Below are 19,425 nucleotides of genomic sequence, written 5' to 3'. Positions count from 1 at the left end.
GATTACAGTGAAACACATCTAATCTGCTATTCTCATCTCACACATCAAAGGCACTCAGCTCACGCCTTTCATGTGTGAGCTGAGCTGCTCACAGGCCGAAGAACACATCTTGACCTTTGACCTGCAGTTGTTGCTGATTCCTAGCAGTGTGCTGGGCCACGTCACTGCTGTCAAACTGCTGGATTTATGGTCTGCAGGTGAGTGTTGACTCATTGTGAAACTCAAACAGCTGAGGGCATCGTGACCAGTGTTACCTGCAGGAAAGGAAAAAACATAGTTGTGCAACACCTGTCCAGGGCAGTCCACCACACTGTCAGGTGTGCCAGAAGGCGGGGTTGAACCTTCACATCTGCTGCAGGTGGAGAGCTAACAGATGCGTGATGGATGCCAGAGCAGGGAGTAACCGGGCTGTGGTAGTGTCCGTGGCCCAGTTTGACCCCGGCGTGAGTCTGGGGGACAGGGCCGGAGCCCAGAAAGACGCCAAGAGGCTTCACGGCACCCTCAGCAGGCGAGGCTTCGAGGTGGAGCTGCACAGCGACCTGAGCGGTGACGAAATCTACGAGCTGTTTGTGCAAGGTAACATTTCCATGGAAGCATCATGTGTGGTTTGAAGGATAAATCACCTGCAGCGGGCATGGGCTCATGTGCAGGTGGGCGTGAACATGTCCAGTGTGGGGATGAACAAAAAGTATTTTACCAGCATAATATAATCTGCAGTATGATCATTGCTTTAACAATGTAATAGATAGCTTTAAGATGGCCTTAAGATGTTTATGATGATGTTAACTTTGTATTTCAGGTGCAGTTATAACCATTTTATACATATTGCATATCTGTGCTTATTTGAGTTGATGTTCAGGTTCTTTAAAGGTCGTAAGCCTCACTGACGTGACTGTTCAGGTGATACATGCTGAGGGAAAACTAGAACATAGAAGGAATTGCAATACATGCTTACAAAACACGTATATCAGTTTATTTTATTATCTTTTATATGTTCATATTCTTGTATTAAGCTTTTAGTAGAGGTTCTTGGTTAAAACATTTATTTAGTAGAAGATATACACATAGTCTCAGTGAGCTTCTGGTCTGGTAAAAGGTCAGAAGTGCAACAGGTGAATTGAGAAAGAGCATTTGAGGACGAGACACAGACAGTAGGTGAAGAGGTGACACAAAGAGCATGTGAGGTCAACACACACACACACACACACACACTTTAAATTAGATTTATTTAGAGGAGAGGTTAGTTATGTTTGGCTGTAACTGCAAAATTGTCTTGGTAAAAGAGGAACCGTTTCTTGGTGTCTCGGCAAGAAAGAGGAACAAGACAAGAACTGAAAGGTAGACAGGAAGGGCTAGCCATGAAAATAGAAGATGATTTTCTAGGTGAAAAGTCATGATGATGTTGATCTGATCTATGTATAAAATGTATCTGTGACGCATGAAGGGGCGTCAGTAAATAAACCCTGATGTTATAAAATAATTGTTTGTGCTTTAGTAAGTCGAAGATCAATTGCTGTGTTCAGTGATCTTCCCACATGTGAATTAAAATCTTCGTTTGACTTCACCCGGTCGGACCAGTGTGGTTATTTTTCGATCACCTCTTGTACCCTTTCTCAATTCTTGAATCTTAACACCAGCCTCACTCATCTCACAGGTAACCAGGTGCTGCTGATCAGCAGGTGAGACCGCCTGTGTAAATGCAGAGCTCTGAGCAGGTCTGCAGCTTGCACACGTACAAACTTCCCAGCAAAGTCATCTCAGTCAGATGCTTATTGTCCCTGCATGCCATCAGGTCAAAGGTTAAAGTTCACGGCAGCAGCGGTCTAAAGGAAAAAGCCTCTTTTCTCTGTGACAGCGCAGCTTAGGTGTGCAAACCTGCATCTGACTCTGGAACAGCGAGCTCTGGACATTTATGTATTGCTCTATGGATTTATGGATTTATTGACTTTCAGCTCTGAGCACCATGAGACGAGTGCCGATTAGCTCTAATACATTAAAGAAAGAAGAAGAATATACTGATGGATGCTTCCATGTTGTATATTATTTCTATTATTACATATTAAAGACCCAAACAGCTGCAGGCCGGAGGGCAAATTGAATCATAGCGTGATGAGGTGAATGATCAGCTGACTGTAGAGTGTCTGTGAGCAGCTCACTGTGCCATTCAGCAGCTCCAGGCTAGAACCTGCTTCTCACAGGACAGGCGAGGTGCGTCATTTATTCGCTCCAACATCAAAACAAAAGTTCATCGTAAGTTTATCTTATCTGAACGATCACATGACTGACTACTGGTCACGTAGCCCAGGTGTGTTGGCTCATTTAACAATTTCCCATGTGGGATCAATAAAGTATCTAATCACTGATCTTATAGTAGCACCAGCTCTGTATTTGGTGCTGTATTTTTATAATCTTCAGAGCTCTTTCACCACTGATAATGTTTGCTTTGCGCATGCATGCCTTAACCAGTAACCACCATCGTGATGCCGGTCAACTCAGACTGGATTTAATCCAGCTAAAACAGAGAAAGCCTGGCTATGCTGGGCTGCTTTTGCACTTCAGTTAGCTGAGGTGAAGCTAGCAGATAGCTAGCAGCAACAGCCACCTGTGTCACCATCCACCTGTTTGTCAAAGAGGCCACGGCCCTAATAATGCACACTTTAAGCCTTAATCCAGTTTAAACAGGTATGGGTTAAGAAATTATGCAGAGAGACCAAACAGTTTGTGTATTAGACTGTAAAGATGTTTACTAGTTTTAACATGGAAGAACATGGGGACAGACTCCCTGCTGCCTCTGCTGGATGTCAGAGGAACTGCAGTGTAACACCTATTTAATTACTAACAACTTATTAGATGGTAATAAAAAATAAAGACAGGCTGGCTTTTGCTTCAGTGTTCCTGTTTCTCATGAGTAACCACTCTGCAGACGAGGCGCATGTGCATTGAGCACGTGCATACCTGCTGCCATGTACAGTGGGGCAAAAAAGTATTTAGTCAGCCACCGATTGTGCAAGTTCCCCCACTTAAAATGATGACAGAGGTCAGTAATTTGCACCAGAGGTACACTTCAACTGTGAGAGACAGAATGTGAAAAAAAATCCATGAATCCACATGGTAGGATTTGTAAAGAATTTATTCGTAAATTAGGGTGGAAAATAAGTATTTGGTCACCTCAAACAAGGAAAATCTCTGGCTGTCACAGACCTGTAACTTCTTCTGTAAGAAGCTTTTCTGTCCCCCACTCGTTACCTGTATGAATGGCACCTGTTTGAACTCATCATCTGTATAAAAGACACCTGTCCACAGCCTCAAACAGTCAGACTCCAAACTCCGCCATGGCCAAGACCAAAGAGCTTTCGAAGGACACCAGGAAAAGTATTGTAGACCTGCACCAGACTGGGAAGAGTGAATCTACAATAGGCAAGCAGCTTGGTGTGAAAAAATCAACTGTGGGAGCAATCATCAGAAAATGGAAGACATACAAGACCACTGATAATCTCCCTCGATCTGGGGCTCCACGCAAGATCTCATCCCGTGGGGTCAAAATGATCATGAGAACGGTGAGCAAAGATCCCAGAACCACACGGGGGGACCTGGTGAATGACCTGCAGAGAGCTGGGACCAAAGTAACAAAGGTCACCATCAGTAACACACTACAACGGCAGGGAATCAAATCCCGCAGTGCCAGACGTGTTCCGCTGCTGAAGCCAGTGCATGTCCAGGCCCGTCTGAAGTTTGCCAGAGAGCACATGGATGATACAGCAGAGGATTGGGAGAATGTCATGTGGTCAGATGAAACCAAAGTAGAACTTTTTGGTATAAACTCAACTCGTCGTGTTTGGAGGAAGAAGAATACTGAGTTGCATCCCAAGAACACCATACCTACTGTGAAGCATGGGGGTGGAAACATCATGCTATGGGGCTGTTTTTCTGCCAAGGGGACAGGACGACTGATCCGTGTTAAGGACAGAATGAATGGGGCCATGTATCGTGAGATTTTGAGCCAAAACCTCCTTCCATCAGTGAGAACTTTGAAGATGAAACGAGGCTGGGTCTGCCAACATGACAATGATCCAAAACACACCGCCCGGGCAACAAAGGAGTGGCTCCGTAAGAAGCATTTGAAAGTCCTGGAGTGGCCTAGCCAGTCTCCAGACCTCAACCCCATAGAAAATCTGTGGCGGGAGTTGAAAGTCCGTGTTGCTCGGCGACAGCCCCAAAGCATCACTGCTCTCGAGAAGATCTGCATGGAGGAATGGGCCAAAATACCAGCTACTGTGTGTGCAAACCTGGTAAAGACATATAGTAAACGTTTGACCTCTGTTATTGCCAACAAAGGTTATGTTACAAAGTATTGAGTTGTATTTTTGTTATTGACCAAATACTTATTTTCCACCCTGATTTACGAATAAATTCTTTACAAATCCTACCATGTGAATTCATGGATTTTTTTTTCCACATTCTGTCTCTCACAGTTGAAGTGTACCTCTGGTGCAAATTACTGACCTCTGTCATCATTTTAGGTGGGGGAACTTGCACAATCGGTGGCTGACTAAATACTTTTTGCCCCACTGTATCCAGTGTTATGGCTGCTGTGAGAATGCTGACTGAGGGTCACTGACGGCCAAAGTTGGTCAAGTTACTTGAAAAAAGTAATCAGTAACTAATTACTGGTTACTTCCCGAAAAAAGTAATCCAGTTACTTTACTGATTACTTATTTTCAAAAGTAATTAGTTACTTAGTTACTTTTTAAAACATGATTTATCCCCTAAATAGGTGATAAAGCGATAGATCTTTCAGCCCATTTCTACTTTTTCTGCATAATCCATCATACAAAATGTAATCAAATGAAAAAGTCTCTTTTTAATACTTGTTTTATCAGTTTTAATCTTTTAACTTTATGCATCAAGCAAACATTAAATTATATGCAACATTCTCTGACTGGAAGAAATTTGTTTAACATTTAAACCTATTGTCTGCACATTCCAGCACATAAAATAAAATATTTTTTGTGTTTACACTCTCTCTTTCAAATAGATGCAAGTAAAACACAGAAGAAAATAAATAAAATCAAAGTCTCAGCGGTCCTGTTGCTCTATTTTAACCTATATAGCAGAAGTGGGGCAGGCGGAGGTTTGCCCTGGTGCAGGTGTGCCGCAGCCATCATGTCAGTGGAAGGATCTGGGAGTTTCTCTGTGAATTTCAGATTCCAGCAGCAGCGTATTTGGTGCTTGCTCGGACATTTAGGGGTTTTTTCGCTGTAAAAAGAACTTTTCTTCCCACACACAACAGACGCTAATGTTTTTGTCACTTATTACGGAATCAAACTCAAAGTAAGGTCAGTACTTCCACGCTTTAAACGCTGCACGCTCATACTCTCTCCTGCACTCGTTATATTATCCATTGTTGATCTGCACACAGCTGTTGCCACGAACGTCGCACTTACGTCATTGTCATGAGACACTCTCGCAAATAAATCACGGTTTTATTAACGCAGTAATGCAGCGTACTTATGGGAAAGTAACAGTAATCTAATTATCTTTTTTGCAATAGTAATCCCTTACTTTACTCGTTACTCGAAAAAGTAATCGGATTACAGTAACGAGTTACTGCCCATCTCTGCTGACGGCACAACTGTTTGTGTCTGTTCTGCAGAGAGCAGGCGGCCCGTGAAGGACTGCTTCCTGGCTGTCTTGTCGTCTCACGGGGAGGAGGACTGCGTGTTCGGAGCCGACGGCAAACCCGTCCGGCTGTCTCGGATCTTCGCATATTTTGACAACGAGTGCATGGAGAATAAGGCCAAAGTGTTCCTCATACAGGTAGGTGGCAGAAGGGCGAGGACAACATGAGTTTAGGTCGTGTCGAGGGAATCAAATGATCTGTTTTCTTCTGTGATGCTGAGGTCATCCTCTTGATGCTGTCTCTGCAGGCGTGTCGCGGAGACGCTCTGGATGATGGAGTGGAGGTGGACTCGGCCGGTGACGCCACCGACTGCAGCTTCTCCCTCCACCTCTCAGTTCCTGTAGATACAGCTGTGATGTATGCCACGCCCCCAGGTAAACACCAAGCCTTCAACAGACCACCACCACTACCCTCTAAACCTCCTCAGCGGCCACTCAGACCTCCTAAACTACCCTTCAAACCTCCTGACAGGCAGCATAACCATTTTATCCATCCCTAGAACCTCCACAGTTACCGTGAAACATAGAAATTAAACCATCTTTATGACAACTGCAACACTTGCAATATGATCACATCTCTTCAGGGACTTTTAAGACCTACCAAAGGACTTCTAAACCTCCTTAGTAACCAGAGAAATCTTCTATACTACCCATCAGGGGCGATTTTAGCCCCCCAAAGATTTTAGATGTCACAAATCAAAGCACCCCCAAAGATTTCTTACTTTTTTGACAATATTTGCTGTTTGTGTGACACACTGCTAAAAATATAAAAAGCATACAGTACGTAATTGAGATGGAACATTTTAACAACAAAAGTATGTATAAACCCCCCCCCCCCCCAAAATGGTTTGTTCCAGCTCTCCCCTGTTCTGGCTCTAGCGCCGTTGCTGCCAGAGCGATGGTGGCTGAGACGCAGCGGAGCAGAGGTGTGAGTGCCTGGCTTAAAACAGGACATATTAGCTGCATTTAACCTTCTGTTACTCTTTATATAGTTGGTAGGAGTCAGACCATGTTTCTTTTTACTGAAAAACATTACACCAGGTAACCAGGGTGTAAAAAAACTTGTTTTCCAGCGATGTTTGCTACCCTACAATTTGTCCTACACTGCAGTAAAATCAGTGACATTTGAAAACCTAAAACTTAAAATTGTCCGTAGCCTGCTGTTGTTACCACTGTCCTGTTTTAAATCGATACTAACTAGCTAACTGACCGAATGCCCATTAACCTTAGAACTCCTGTTGTGTGTGTGTGTGTGTGTGTGTGTGTGTGTGTGTGTGTGTGTGTGTGTGCGTGCGTGCGTGTGTGTTTTGGGACCACCCTGGGGCGCACACATGTCAGTGCGCCCCAGGGTGGCTGTGACTACAATGTAGCTTGCCAGCACCAGTGTGTGAATGTGTGGATGACTGGATGCGTAAAGCGCTTTGGGGTCCTTAGGGACTAGTAAAGCGCTATACAAATACAGGCCATTTACCATTTTTTTTGTACAGAGAGACAGCCAGGTTCATAATGGATATAAGGAAGTTGTTTTTGTTTTTTGTTTTGTTTTTTTTTAAAAGGAGCCACATTCAGGTAAAAGTGTAAAATCAAACGATCCGTCAATCAAGAATAATGTTGGATCAGTGTTTCAATATTTATATCTTTTATTAGATATTCATGTGGTTTGGTTATTTTCCTTTTGGTTGAAAGTAGACTGAGAGAGGACTTTGTGTTAGCGATTTTAATAGTATTTTTTCATATTAATGTAATTTATCATCTAATTGAATACAATCTATTTGTGTATGATTGTCAGTCCAAAGAGGGAGAGAGGAAAGAGGAGAACGTGAGGAGAAAGTACAAGGTCAGGAAGAACCAGGTAAGAAAACAGACAGGGAACAGTGACAGGCAAAACAGAAACTGTTAAACTGACAAAGAGAAAAAACCAGATTTTACTCAAACAATCTGGAAGTTGTGTCCTCCCTATATTAAAGCTGCTGTACAGAATCTGCAAAACAAACTGGGTTGAAACATTTGACCCTCTTTAACAACATTCCAACATAACATTATCATTGATTGGGGAGATTAAAATTAATAATATATTTTTATGTGGTTCAACCACAACTCTACTAAAACCTCAGCCAGTAATAGGTAGGCCAACTTTTGGACTGTCCAGTTGTCTGTATGACTGCCGCAGTACGTGCGCCACATTTGCGCACTATCAGAAAGAGCCAAACGGCCCTGGTGGAGTGAGGAGCTGTAAAGAGAAGTGCTCTGTTTCTAAAAATGTTAAACTTTTTACAGTGTGTACCACCTGAAAGTACCACTATGAAAGCATGAAACCCATAAATCTTACAACACAAAATTTGTATTATTAAATTAGATTTTTATTTGTAATAATTTATTCTGTTTTGGGAGTGTTTTCTTTATGTATATGTATTATATTATACATACACCTTAAAAGTGAATCTCTGTCCAAACAATGCACTCAGTTTACTTTTTACTCACTATGAGCATCACTCATTATTCTCCCCCAGTAATGAAGGTTAGGATATGTTTTCTTTTTTATTCCAATCCATTCTTCTTTTGCAGCATTTAAATAACCTTGATCAGATTTGATGGTTTTGTTACAGACTTTTCAGAAAAGTGTTTTGCTTTTCTTTCACAAATATGGGGATTAAATTGTGTTAAAATGTACAAAACAGTGATGTCATGTTTTGAGACGAGGACCCAGGGACAGAGAGACTTGATGAATTTAAGAATCTTATGATTTATCTTGCCTGGCTGGGCAGCTCTCTGGGTGCTCAGCACCTCCAAAGCTCTAATCCTAGAATCGCCCCTGCTACCCATTAACCTCCTCTATGACTACTGAAATCATTTTAACTGTTCATGGAATCTCCTCACCTGCCACAAAATTTCCCAACTACCTGTAGACTCTCCCCAATTACTGCAGACCTCTATCTTCTAAAGAATCTGTTGAACCTTTTTTGTGATCATAAAACTTCCCCAGTGACTGCTACAGCATCCTAAAGACCCCTCAAACATTTTATTGACAACTGAAACCTCGTGAACTACGCTTAGAGGCTCCACAATGACTACAAAGCCCTTGAACCTCTGTAATGACCACTGCACATTCTTAACTGAATCTAGGTGACCTTCTTCATCCTAAATATTAAGTTCACTTTTCAAACAGCTGTTTAAATCTCTCTGGCCATAACCAGCCTACCAGAGAACCTTGAACCTTCTCACTGACCAGTCTAATCTCCTCAAGGCTCCCTTTCTCCAGGATCCCTTAAACTTAAAATACCAGTGCAACTTCCTCAGTGAGTCCTACAACTTTGTGAGGACCTCTAGAACCTTTTCCTGACAACTCAAGTAGTGTTTTAGTAGTGTTGTCCAAATCCTACAGAACCCTCTCTGAAAACTCTAACACCTTTGAAGAGACCACAGAACCTCTTCATTTTTGACACCTGGTGGTGACATTTGTCTGAATCAATAATCTGCAGATTTTTCACCACGGTCCACAGACCAGTATCTCTGTTTACCTCCTCCTCTCTCCATCAGGTTACGGAGCCTTCATGAGCCCGCTTGGATCCGTCTTCCTTCAGACGTTCTGCACTTTGTTGGAGGACGAGGCCCATCAGAACCTGGAGCTGACTCGCCTGATGACCCGCCTCTCCCACAGGGTGGCCTACACCTTCCAGGCCAAAGGTCGTGAGCTGGGCGGGAAGAAAGAGATGCCGTGCTTCCTGACACGACTGACCAGAGAGGTGTTCCTGTCCTCAGAGTCAGAGAGAGAAGATCTCTGATCCTGGGAAAGGTTTTCCTAAAGTTCTTGAAGATGTTGTGTCACCATTTTTTGAGAAGTTTCACAAACTTCAGCTGTTCATTGATCCACTTTAATGCGACTGCAATAAACTGGAGCTTATTTTCTCATTTATGAAGGTTATTTCTTCACTTATTCACTCATTATCCACGTAGTCACACATTTTTATATCTGCATTTATTTTTCCTTTGATAAATACATCTGAATATGAACAAATAACTGAGTATCAGAAATTAACAGCAGGTAGTTTTTAATAATAAAAAACAGTAATTTGGAGTAGGTGCAGAAATCTTTTATAGTGCTTAAAAATTTCTACTCCTGTATTGAGACATTACAAATAAATCTTGAATTGTTGGTTGAAGAAAAAGATTATTCCTAAACTAAAGTGTCAGTCTGAAGAACACCGTCACATGTTTAACAATAAAATGTAAGATTTACTGCATATGTGAGTCTAACAGGTCGGTATAAACAGTAATTTAAAAGTTTTAACCTCTTCATCAGCAGTGTGAAGGTACAGCTGTGGATGAGTCACATGTTTAAGCATTTAAACCAGAAACCAGGTGAGGGTTTGAACTTTACATCTGTTAACAGGTGACCAATCAACCTGCAGGGTCAGGCTGGATTTACATTTCACATATTTTGTCCTCTTACAGGAGTTGTGAGAATCTTAGGTGGCGATGTTTCTGAGTCATCTCCTTGAGTCAGCAGGTGTGTGTTCATACAGAGACACGTGTGGGATCACATAAAGTCAGTCTGTCTGGGTTTGAGTACTTCCTGTCTGGACGTGAACCAGAACTTACAGAGTCCACACCTGTTATCACTGAATATGTAATAAAGCAGATTATGTGACGTGGAATGAGCAGTCAGCAGGTCGGGAAGTTTACGCTCACAGAGGTGTGGGAGCGGTTTTGTCCTGAGGCCTTCCTTCATCTACTTTCAGTTTAGTACCTGCAACACATTTATGATTCATGTCTGACACACAGCACGACATTTCCCAGAACTCAGCTGTTTCACTTCCCCACAACTGCTCCATCACATCACTACACCCTCTTCATTCACAGCTTAGACACGTTACATGGATATTCAGTGGTGCTCTAGAAGCAAAATAGTTCCAGTGTTACATTCACAAAGGTAAAAAAAAGAAGCTCCTGTCACAAACTGAGTTTATTCTGACCACATGATTAAAATCTGAAGGCGTGAAACAAACATCATCATCCTCGTTCTCTAACGTCACAAGCTTGGAAAGACAGAGCAAGTTCACAGACCTCTCCACAAAATCATCCGCAGGTCAGTGCAGAGCTACAGACGGCAGATCAAACTCTCATGCTTTTCAGCTCTCCTGACCTGTTTCTGCTTCACAGAGTCCAGATGTTTTCAGATGTCAGAAAGAGCTTCCCTGACCTGCAGATATATTCAGCATTAATGAGCCTCGCAGAAGTTACCCCTGCATCTCACCAACCGCTCTGTAAAAAAGAACGTGCAGGGTTTCCAGCTCAGGCTCCAGTGTGTTTACGATGTCTGCATCGTCCTATAAACACGTTTACCTGGTCAGGCATGATGATTTACGCCTGTTACTGACAGATGTTCAGGAAATAGACCAAGCAGACCCGTGACTGTATCAAACATTGTGTATTTGCAGATAAATAATAAAGTGCATACATACATATGTACAGGACATGCTAAACATTTTCTTCACACAGTTTTAGAACGACACCACACAAAAACAAGATCATTTCCATTCCTCCATGTGCTCTGCCGTGATTTGGTCTAACTGATGGAAGGTGTCCGTGTTCTGGTGCTCTCAGTACCAACCAGTAATGTGGCTGAGATTCCCTCTGCTTTTCCGGCTCTCTCTGACTCTGAGGACAGGAACACCTCTCTGGTCAGTCGTGTCAGGAAGCACGGCATCTCTTTCTTCCCGCCCAGCTCACGACCTTTGGCCTGGAAGGTGTAGGCCACCCTGTGGGAGAGGCGGGTCATCAGGCGAGTCAGCTCCAGGTTCTGATGGGCCTCGTCCTCCAACAAAGTGCAGAACGTCTGAAGGAAGACGGATCCAAGCGGGCTCATGAAGGCTCCGTAACCTGATGGAGAGAGGAGGAGGTAAACAGAGAAATCTGACATGGTTAAACACGTACAACCTCTGAAGAATTCTGAGAGCTCCTGAGGACATAACTGAGAAAGAAAATCACGATTTATTAGTATCCGGAGTCGGACTTGTGTTGTTGTATCAACCATCATATAAAGGTTTCTACCAACCAAAAAAGCTCTGAGGTTTTTTTTTTAATGTGTTTGTGCGTCATGAAGGAGGTTCTCCAGGATCAGCTGGAAAGGTATGCGGGCCTCAGAGGAAGTTAGAGGTCTGCAGTAATTGGGGAGAGTCTACAGGTAGTTGGGCACTTTTGTGGCAGGTGAGGAGATTCCATGAACAGTTAAAATGATTTCAGTAGTCATAGAGGAGGTTAATGGGTAGTATAGAAGATTTCTCTGGTTACTAAGGAGGTTTAGAAGTCCTTTGGTAGGTCTTAAAAGTCCCTGAAGAGATGTGATCATATTGCAAGTGTTGCACTTGTCATAAAGATGGTTTAATTTCTATGTTTCACGGTAACTGTGGAGGTTCTAGGGATGGATAAAATGGTTATGCTGCCTGTCAGGAGGTTTGAAGGGTAGTTTAGGAGGTCTGAGTGGCCGCTGAGGAGGTTTAGAGGGTAGTGGTGGTGGTCTGTTGAAGGCTTGGTGTTTACCTGGGGACGTGGCATACATCACAGCTGTATCTACAGGAACTGAGAGGTGGAGGGAGAAGCTGCAGTCGGTGGCGTCACCGGCCGAGTCCACCTCCACTCCATCATCCAGAGCGTCTCCGCGACACGCCTGCAGAGACAGCATCAAAAGGATGACCTCAGCATCACAGAAGAAAACAGATCATTTGATTCCCTCGACACGACCTAAACTCATGTTGTCCTCGCCCTTCTGCCACCTACCTGTATGAGGAACACTTTGGCCTTATTCTCCATGCACTCGTTGTCAAAATATGCGAAGATCCGAGACAGCCGGACGGGTTTGCCGTCGGCTCCGAACACGCAGTCCTCCTCCCCGTGAGACGACAAGACAGCCAGGAAGCAGTCCTTCACGGGCCGCCTGCTCTCTGCAGAACAGACACAAACAGACAGTAGTGCTGTCAGTGACCCTCAGTCAGCATTCTCACAGCAGCCATACCACTGGATACATGGCAGCAGGTATGCCAGCCTGTGTTTACGTTCACATGCAGAAGATTCAAACTAATGAAACTTTATGACCTATGTTTGATCTATGAGTGGAAATCAGTTGTAACAGTGTTTAATCACCATCACTGTAAAACACACTCATATAATCACATCCTCACATGTTATATAATTACAAATGTATCAGTCAGCGCTGGCATGTCACCAATGAGTGTCAGGGCAGTGTAAGCCTCACCTTTACCTGTAAATAGAACAGAGGTGTGTCTGTGTGTGTGGACACACACACAGAGACTGTAATGTTAAAGCTGCGTGTCTGTCAGGGAGATGGAGCTGCAAATGTTTCCTTATCTGGGCTCACAGACGCAGGCCCTGCTGTGGGCACTGATGCCCCGCCCCCTCTGAGTTTCTGTGACATCAGCTGTTTTTTTAAATGAATGAGTTCTTGGCTGAAAGCTCTCTCAATTTAAATATTTTGTCTCTGTGCTGTGTTTAAATAAAGTTAGAATGTTTTGCGTCCTGTTTTTATTGTTGGAAGTGGGCTTTTCGGGGTGATGCGATTGGTTACCTTTCTCAAACAGCTCGTAGATTTCGGCGCCGCTCAGGTCGCTGTGCAACTCCACCTTAAAGCCCCGCCTGCTGAGGGTACTGTGGAGCCTCTTGGCATCCCTCTTGGCTCCGGCCCTGTTCCCCATCTTCACCCCGGGGTAAAACTCGGCCACGGACACCACCACTGCCCGGTTCACCTCAGCCTTCCCACCCACTGGTCGTCTCTGCTGGGACATGGTGATGTAGCTGAGGTCCGCTGAGCTCTGTCTCTGTGAGTCTCTGTCAGATTTAAGCTCCTGGCTCTGCACTGAAAGTATTTTAAGAGCCCCTGAGCTGTAAAGGTGTGACCACACCTCTTTACCTTACCTGGAACTTCCTCTGCTGCCTTATCAGCCTTATGTGCTCAAGTCTTACACAACTTCATGTTTTTTCTCGCTGTGCCAGATATCCAGGTGTGTTCCACTCACGGATGACATGTCATCATTTCACGGCACACAAACATTTTCCTGCAGTAACAGAAAACAATCGAGGAGTTTTTAAAGCCTTTTATGATTTTTGATTTTAATAAAAACACTTTACTAAAAATGTGAAGTTTGTGTTTGTCATCTTTACAAATAAAGTTTGTTTCACTCCAAGCAAGACTTTTGCCACCCCTGTGAGTAAAAACCTAAATAAAAGTGAGTGTTTCCACTTTATTCTGCCTTATTCTACTTCACTGGCTGTGGGGTTTGTTTGGTCGTCTGAATCTTTCAGTGATCCTGAAAACTCCAGACAGATGGTTTAAAATCAGGTCCCTGTAGTGGCTATATTAAGTTCTCTCTTTCTCTTATATTTAAAATAACCACACTACGCAACTGTTTTTACGCGTTGTCGTTAGCAACAATGATGGTAAACCCACTGTGTGGCTCCGCCTTCCATTTGTTTGTTTTCCACATAAACCTTTCACAATGAAGCTGAAGATCCTGTTGAGATTTATAAAAAATAATAAACTGAAATTATGACAAGCAGAAGGACCATTCAAAACAAATCGAGGACCTTATTTCTAAACGAGGGGCTCCCTCTGTAGCATTGACATGGTTTGGTTATGAAAAGTCTGACACGGACCAGAAAACTGTACTATGCAAATTATGCATGAAACTGGTCCCCACCTCAGACTCAAACACGGCAAACCTCTTCTACCACCTATGTGTCACGGCGAGTGAGATGAGCTGTGTGGGGAAAAATAAAGGAGGATCCAATTGCAGGCACTCGTGAAGATGTGAAGGCAGTTTATTGAAACACAAAGCACAGGGGAAAAAATGGCAAACAGAGATTAAGCTAAACTATACTGGAAAGAACTAATCTACTGAACATGAACACAAACATGAAGGAGGATTGGTAGAGGTAAATGACGATGGACAGCAGGGAGAACACACAGATGAAACACGGTGGATGGCCAGACGGACCAGCAACTATTACAACAGAATACACAACTTAAATACACTCAGAGAAACACAGGGCGATTACACACAGGTGGGGGACACAGCTGGAAGTAATTAACGAGACGAGACAAGGGAGGTAAAACTGAATACACTCACATGAGACGCAGACCTTCACAATAAAACAGGAAACACGAAATCACTACACAAAGACACAGACTCAACACTGAGAGGCAGACAGAAAATAACACATGGAACTCAAACTATACATGAGACAACAAATCCTTGAAAACGAATAAACAGAAAGATAGAATTCTAATAATAATCAACAAAGCACAAGAGTAACAAAACGATCATTCAAAAATAAACCAAAACATGATAAACTCAAAATGCTGGGTCGAACCGACCGAGAACCCTGACACTACGCAAGAATCATGTGAAAGAGTATGGAGAGTTTATGGATGAGAAGCAAAACACAGCCGTCTGGTGCTGAAAATAAACCTTAGACTCAAACGTTACAACAGGCTTTTCCCCGTGCAATAAATAATCACAAAGAAAATTGGAGCCGTTACAACCTATGTCTAAAAATGCATTGTTTCACGCATCGGTCGATACACTCAACTCCGGGTGCATGATGCCCACCTGAAAACACTTCACACAAGTTGAATTGCCCGGGATTCACAGAATTTAAAGAAAATTTTACATTTTTGTCATATATATCATTGTCGGGATGATAAATGTTTTATATCAGGATATGAGATTTTGGTCATAGCCCTAGCGGACATATTATTGGTCAGATGAAGTCATTAAAAATGCTCCAGCAGCACAAACACGGTCAAGAAGTGTCTATGGGTGTCTGACGGGACTGACTGACTGCTGACTATCTGAGCTTCATGTTTCAGGCAGCAGATGAACTGAGGGGAAGTTAAAGTGTCCCTACGAGATAACAAGGGGTTTTTGGTTTTATGTTCTGCGTCTTTGTCCTGTCTTCCTCCCCTCACCCCCAGTTACAGCAGAGTCCTCTCTGAGTCTGGTTCTCCCAGAGGTTTATTCCACTTTAAAGGGATTTTTTTCCTTCCCACTGTCACCAAAGTCTTGCTCACAGGGGGTTGTGTGATTGATAGGTTTTCTCTGTATTGTTGTAGGGTCTCTAGCTTACAGTGTAAAGCACCTTGATGTGACTGTTGTTGTCATTTTGCACTATATTAAAACAATGATTTAATTTTTTAAGCTTGTTGAGTTTGCATGTAATGAGACACACTCTATAAATAAAGAACAGACTGACTCATGCAGATGTAATGTGGTGGAGTCTGGACAAGGTTGACTGCTGCAGAGATTGAAGTGAGTGAGGAACGTAGCTGTTTGCGCTGTGCTGTCTGCTGTAGTCACACTCATCTGTCAGCTGCTCGTAAACTTTGATCACAGGTCACACGCCTGACCTATCAGCATCTCATGCCTCAGAGGAAACCTGCTTTTCCTGCCGCACACGGGAACAAGGTGTCCATAAAAAATAACACGTAAACAAATCAAAGCATTCCAGGAATCCTTGAACACGCTCACATATGTGCACGAACACCCGTCTTTATTTCATTTTAATTCATCAGACTTCATCCCAAAGGAAATTCTCGATGAGGTCGGCTGCTCCCACACACAACAGAAAAAAACATTAATTCAGTAGAAAAAACAAGAAGTTGATCATTTATAAATACAAAATGTAGTCCTTACAAATAATTAAAAAAATAGACATTTGCATATCCCTCCAAAATATTTAAGTAAAAAATTATTTATTGTTTAATTTCTGTAGATATTCACTCTATGTCTTCTTCTTCCTTCTTTCTCTCTGTATGTCTTTCTTTTAATTCCCGCCTTGATTTCCAAACTGATCCTCTGTGGGAATCTCATCCTCCAACATCCACACATCTAATTTGATTGACCCCTCCATCATGGCCTCTATCTATTTATCTATTCCTCACTATTTAATTAGATCACTCATTCCTAAAGTCAAGAATGCTGCTGTCCCACACATTTATGACCCAATCAAAGATCTTAATTCTGTCACAGTGATTACACATTTTTTATTTAAAATGACATAAAAATCACACGCTGCTGGCGATAAATGATTAATACTACAATGACCTTCAGTTATTACTGCAGCCCACCTGCAGCACCTTTGGTCCACACTCTGGGAATCCTTAGATATTTAAATGTATCAATTTAACCATCTATTTGTTATTCTGATTTTATTTAAATATTTGTTTCAGGCAAAATAAATCAAACAGAAAGGATTGATGGAGGCAGATGATCCACTGTGGCACCACCTAAAGGAAGCACTTGGAAGAAGAAGAAAAAGATTCATATCTTGATTTGCTTTATTTACATATTTGCAATTATTTGTATTACATTTATAACGTTTTATCATTCATTTATTCAAGTATTTATTTATTTTATAATATTTCTTTATTTACTCATTTATTCAGGTAGTTTTATTGTTTCCATTTTTTATTGATCCTTGAATTCCTTTATTATTTGTTATGCATGTGTTATTATGTTTCACTGCTTTGATGATGTAATTTCTTAATCTGGGATAATCTGGGATTAATCCACTCATTAATTTCATTTAACAGTCTTCAATTATACAAACAAATAATGAACAAAAAAACATAAATAAATATATTAAATTAAATTTTTCTTTTCCAGTCGCTTAACCAGGGGCGATTCTAGGATTAGAGCTTTTCACCCAGAGAGCTGCCCAGCCAGGCAAGATAAATCATAAGATTCTTAAATTCATCAAGTCTCTCTGTCCCTGGGTCCTCGTCTCAAAACATGACATCACTGTTTTGTACATTTTAACACAATTTAATCCCCATATTTGTGAAAGAAAAGCAAAACACTTTTCTGAAAAGTCTGTAACAAAACCATCAAATCTGATCAAGGTTATTTAAATGCTGCAAAAGAAGAATGGATTGGAATAAAAAAGAAAACATATCCTAACCTTCATTACTGGGGGAGAATAATGAGTGATGCTCATAGTGAGTAAAAAGTAAACTGAGTGCATTGTTTGGACAGAGATTCACTTTTAATGTGTATGTATAATATAATACAGATACATAAAAAACACTCCCAAAACAGAATAAATTATTACAAATAAAAATCTAATTTAATAATACAAATTTTGTGTTGTAAGATTTATGGGTTTCATGCTTTCATAGTGGTACTTTCAGGTGGTACACACTATAAAAAGTTTAACATTTTTAGAAACAGAGCACTTCTCTTTACAGCTCCTCACTCCACCAGGGCCGTTTGGCTCTTTCTGATAGTGCGCAAATGTGGCGCACGTACTGCGGCAGTCATACAGACAACTGGACAGTCCAAAAGTTGGCCTACCTATTACTGGCTGAGGTTTTAGTAGAGTTGTGGTTGAACCACATAAAAATATATTATTAATTTTAATCTCCCCAATCAATGATAATGTTATATTGGAATGTTGTTAAAGAGGGTCAAATGTTTCAACCCAGTTTGTTTTGCAGATTCTGTACAGCAGCTTTAATATAGGGAGGACACAACTTCCAGATTGTTTGAGTAAAATCTGTTTTTTTCTCTTTGTCAGTTTAACAGTTTCTGTTTTGCCTGTCACTGTTCCCTGTCTGTTTTCTTACCTGGTTCTTCCTGACCTTGTACTTTCTCCTCACGTTCTCCTCTTTCCTCTCTCCCTCTTTGGACTGACAATCATACACAAATAGATTGTATTCAATTAGATGATAAATTACATTAATATGAAAAAATACTATTAAAATCGCTAACACAAAGTCCTCTCTCAGTCTACTTTCAACCAAAAGGAAAATAACCAAACCACATGAATATCTAATAAAAGATATAAATATTGAAACACTGATCCAACATTATTCTTGATTGACGGATCGTTTGATTTTACACTTTTACCTGAATGTGGCTCCTTTTAAAAAAAAACAAAACAAAAAACAAAAACAACTTCCTTATATCCATTATGAACCTGGCTGTCTCTCTGTACAAAAAAAATGGTAAATGGCCTGTATTTGTATAGCGCTTTACTAGTCCCTAAGGACCCCAAAGCGCTTTACGCATCCAGTCATCCACACATTCACACACTGGTGCTGGCAAGCTACATTGTAGTCACAGCCACCCTGGGGCGCACTGACATGTGTGCGCCCCAGGGTGGTCCCAAAACACACACGCACGCACGCACGCACACACACACACACACACACACACACACACACACACACACACACAACAGGAGTTCTAAGGTTAATGGGCATTCGGTCAGTTAGCTAGTTAGTATCGATTTAAAACAGGACAGTGGTAACAACAGCAGGCTACGGACAATTTTAAGTTTTAGGTTTTCAAATGTCACTGATTTTACTGCAGTGTAGGACAAATTGTAGGGTAGCAAACATCGCTGGAAAACAAGTTTTTTTACACCCTGGTTACCTGGTGTAATGTTTTTCAGTAAAAAGAAACATGGTCTGACTCCTACCAACTATATAAAGAGTAACAGAAGGTTAAATGCAGCTAATATGTCCTGTTTTAAGCCAGGCACTCACACCTCTGCTCCGCTGCGTCTCAGCCACCATCGCTCTGGCAGCAACGGCGCTAGAGCCAGAACAGGGGAGAGCTGGAACAAACCATTTTGGGAGGGGGGGGGGGGGTTTATACATACTTTTGTTGTTAAAATGTTCCATCTCAATTACGTACTGTATGCTTTTTATATTTTTAGCAGTGTGTCACA

At 41.9% G+C, this 19,425-nt stretch overlaps 2 protein-coding genes across 3 annotated transcripts; one reads left to right on the top strand and one right to left on the bottom strand.

Moving 5' to 3' along the window:
* Positions 1-380: 380 nt before the first annotated feature.
* Positions 381-9,571, top strand: LOC101468707 (caspase-7-like). Its single transcript, XM_024803350.2, has 4 exons — positions 381-576; positions 5,654-5,817; positions 5,928-6,054; positions 9,217-9,571. Exons 1-4 carry the CDS (start codon positions 381-383, stop codon positions 9,459-9,461), a joined length of 732 nt encoding a protein of 243 aa, XP_024659118.1. The 3' UTR covers positions 9,462-9,571.
* A 1,333-nt stretch (positions 9,572-10,904) lies between these two features.
* LOC101466737 (caspase-7-like) lies at positions 10,905-19,265 on the bottom strand. 2 transcript variants are annotated; one of them, XM_076887060.1, is made up of 7 exons: positions 19,241-19,265; positions 18,317-18,379; positions 13,609-13,748; positions 13,262-13,466; positions 12,457-12,620; positions 12,220-12,346; positions 10,905-11,559 (listed from the first exon to the last, which is right to left on the bottom strand). In XM_076887060.1, exons 4-7 carry the CDS (start codon positions 13,386-13,388, stop codon positions 11,246-11,248), a joined length of 732 nt encoding a protein of 243 aa, XP_076743175.1. In that variant the 5' UTR covers positions 13,389-13,466; positions 13,609-13,748; positions 18,317-18,379; positions 19,241-19,265; the 3' UTR covers positions 10,905-11,245. The 2 variants fall into 2 exon arrangements, with proteins under 2 accessions (XP_076743175.1, XP_004556181.3); XM_004556124.4 differs by lacking the exons at positions 13,609-13,748; positions 18,317-18,379; positions 19,241-19,265 and having other exon boundaries at positions 13,262-13,505.
* Positions 19,266-19,425: the final 160 nt, after the last annotated feature.

This window comes from Maylandia zebra, linkage group LG7 (genome assembly GCF_041146795.1).
Source record: "Maylandia zebra isolate NMK-2024a linkage group LG7, Mzebra_GT3a, whole genome shotgun sequence".
NCBI classification, from domain to species: Eukaryota; Metazoa; Chordata; class Actinopteri; order Cichliformes; family Cichlidae; genus Maylandia; species Maylandia zebra.
This window is presented reverse-complemented; position numbering and strand designations above follow the sequence as displayed.

Coding starts and splice junctions, on each gene's coding strand:
- LOC101466737 (XM_004556124.4), bottom strand. CDS start 13,478: ATGTCCCAGCAGAGACGACCAGTGGGTGGGAAGGCTGAGGTGAACCGG. Junction 12,621..13,261: donor CTACGAGCTGTTTGAGAAAG/GTAACCAATCGC, acceptor TCTGTTCTGCAG/AGAGCAGGCGGCCCGTGAAG. Junction 11,560..12,219: donor GATGTATGCCACGTCCCCAG/GTAAACACCAAG, acceptor TCTCTCCATCAG/GTTACGGAGCCTTCATGAGC.
- LOC101468707 (XM_024803350.2), top strand. CDS start 381: ATGGATGCCAGAGCAGGGAGTAACCGGGCTGTGGTAGTGTCCGTGGCC. Junction 577..5,653: donor CTACGAGCTGTTTGTGCAAG/GTAACATTTCCA, acceptor TCTGTTCTGCAG/AGAGCAGGCGGCCCGTGAAG. Junction 6,055..9,216: donor GATGTATGCCACGCCCCCAG/GTAAACACCAAG, acceptor TCTCTCCATCAG/GTTACGGAGCCTTCATGAGC.